The sequence below is a fragment of the Triticum dicoccoides genome, chromosome 1B, assembly GCF_002162155.2.
Source record: "Triticum dicoccoides isolate Atlit2015 ecotype Zavitan chromosome 1B, WEW_v2.0, whole genome shotgun sequence".
NCBI lineage: Eukaryota > Viridiplantae > Streptophyta > Magnoliopsida > Poales > Poaceae > Triticum > Triticum dicoccoides.
The window spans coordinates 677,873,812-677,876,525 of NC_041381.1; the positions used below are offsets into that span (position 1 = coordinate 677,873,812).

At 42.6% G+C, this 2,714-nt stretch overlaps 1 protein-coding gene across 1 annotated transcript; it reads right to left on the reverse strand.

Annotated features, from left to right (window-relative positions):
* Positions 1 to 1,498: 1,498 nt before the first annotated feature.
* Positions 1,499 to 2,409, reverse strand: LOC119350901. The gene is made up of 2 exons (XM_037618515.1): positions 2,191 to 2,409; positions 1,499 to 2,084 (listed from the first exon to the last, which is right to left on the reverse strand). The coding sequence occupies exons 1-2, from the start codon at positions 2,199 to 2,201 to the stop codon at positions 1,499 to 1,501; spliced, it is 597 nt and encodes a 198-aa protein (XP_037474412.1). The 5' UTR covers positions 2,202 to 2,409.
* Positions 2,410 to 2,714: the final 305 nt, after the last annotated feature.

Genomic DNA, 2,714 nt, shown 5'->3' on the forward strand with positions numbered 1-2,714 from the left:
AAGATCGGGTCATCTACACGCGTGAATTAGCATCTCGCTAGTCCGTGCCTCATCATATGACCCACTTTGTGCCACTTTTTCCTTTTCATTTTTCAAGTTTATTATTTTAAACTATTCCATAAAGTGTTCATGTTTTTCGAAAAAAATCATACATTTCAAAAAATGTTTGTGTTTTTCATAATTTTTTAAGACATGGAAAAAAGTTGTTTGTTTTCAAATTTTGTTGCCGAACTCAAAAAATGTTCGCTTTTTTCAAAAAATGTCCGGAATTTTAGGAAATGTCCGTTCTTTCCCAATGTAGTTCAGAAGTTCAAAAATGTTCCTGTTTTTTTATTCCCAAAATCAGAAAAAGTTTTTTATTTCTAATTTTGTTCGTAGTTTCAAAAGGTGTTCAGAAGTTTAAAATATGTTCCTGCTTTCAAATTTGCTCATAAATTCAAAAAGTTCATGAATTCGAAAAAAATTGTCATTTCCAAATTTTATTCAGAGTTTCAAAAAAATTCACAGAAACAAAGATGTCCATTTTCCGAAAAATTAAAAAGTTCCATTTAAAAAAATTAATTAAATAAATTGTTCCCATTTTTTAATTTGTACATAAAATCAGAAATTGATCACATTTTTTAAAAACTTTTTTCTGTTTGCCAAAAAATATTCAGGATTTAGAAACTGATCCCATTTTCATTATTTTCCAAAATTCGTAAATGCTTCTTGTTTTTATTAAAACAATCATAAATTGGTCACAATTTTTTGAACTTGTTTGTGTTTTTTTAAATGTTTGGTAGTTTAGAATATTATTCAGAATGTTCGAAAGATGATTGAAAAAGCGGAAAAACATTTGGATATGCCGATATAGTTAGTTCTAAGGTATTCGCGCTGCTTATTCGTCACCAGCTCTAGTGGCTAGGTACTTGTATCTACTAGAGGGGAGTCTCTAGTTCTAACCGTGGCCAACACACCACATTTTGGTGGTGTTTTTATACCGATGGCTGCTCATACGTGGGCTAGCCCAGGCGGAGGACTGCCTTGTATAAAGACCGACCATTCAACCGCATAATGCGGCAGATAGGAGGTTACTTTTAGCAATGGCTCACGCCGTGTGCCATGAAAACGATTCTAACAACGGGCCAACATCACCACGCCTCTTCCAGTTAGTATTTAAGGCAAGGCCTGACTAAAAGCTTTAAGTTCTAGGGTCCCTATTACCCCCTAATTCTCTTAATTCTGGACTTGGGGAGCAATATTCAATCACTTCGGCCTCGCGAGCGGATCATCCTTGTTGCTATTGGTGGCCCGAACTTTTCTAGGAAGATACGTGAACCTTTCTAAACATGAATTTAACTTTTTGAATATAGGAACACTTTTTAATACATCATGAATTTTATTCCATTTTATACATTATACCTTTCATATAGTTTTTTAGAGTTATTCTGACAATATTTCCTCTATACTCCCTCCGTCCGAGAAAAGTTGTCACCAACGCAGTTCAGTTGTAATTTTGTCAAAAAGACCTTACCATTTTAAATCTCATGCTAATCTGCCCTTCTTCCTCCCCCGACGCCCACGGGCACCGCGCGCCCCAGCCTCCGGCTCCCCCCGTCGCCGGCGGGCACAGCGTGCCCCAGCCGTCGTAGGGATCAGCCGGCGACGAAGTCCCACTTGCGCCGCCACCCACCTGCCCCGCTGCTGCAAACTTGAGCCTCCCCTGCTTACGTGCGCACACGGAGGCGAGCTTCGCATCCGCCCGCCTGCTCCTCTCCGGCGACAACTCGACGGGCGGCGGCTCCATGACTGATGGGCGGCATCTCCTTGTCGTCTTGCTTGCGACCCAGCACCGCCGCCCACCTGCGCAGCTGCCACAGAGGTGACCACCGCCGCCTACCTGTGCCGCTCGCAGGGCCTGGGCCGTCCGCTTCGGCCGCCGGCATGCCCCCTTCCGCCACTCCGGCCTCTTCTGCTGTTGCCATCTTCCTCCGCCTCTGCTGCTTATGCTAGTGGTGGTGCAGCTCCCGATCTTCGTCCAGGCAGCCCCAATCTTCTTCTTTGTCCCCCGCTGTGCTGCTGTTGAAGGTACCAGCGCCCCCGCCCTGAAATTGTTGTCATTTGGACAAATTGGTGTGAGATTGTCTGGGTAGCATCATGGCAGCATCATTGTAGATCAGACTGATGTGAACTTGATGAGGATTAGAGCACCAGCGGATCATCCAGTTGGATCCTGAATCAACACATTCACGGCCTCCTCTTCATCGTCCCCTTCTTGACTGAATTACGAGCAAGCTTTCTCTGGTTACGTCACAATTTCACCTGTAGCAAGCTTCGATTGATGAGTCATCTGTGTACCTAGGCTCAATATGCATGTGTACCACAGCCTAGGAAGAATAGAACGGTGAACAAGTCATTATTAACGATAATATCACAGCAGGGTCAATAAATTCAGAGAGACAAACTTAACAAGGCTAATTTCCATATAATTTTTTGGAACAATATTCATTTTTGATTTGAACTTGCAAAAATAGGCAACTGTTGTTTTGAACTCTTAACTACAGTAAGATCTTAGACTCACTCCTTACTAAAATATCCTCTCCCTCCTTGCTGCCTTTTTCCTTTTCTTGTGCATCCATTCAGTGTTCTACAGGTCATGTTGAGCGGCACATGCTGCAACAGAGGGCCGAAGACCAAACCTTGAATTACAGAATATTTTAGCAGAATCAAGGACC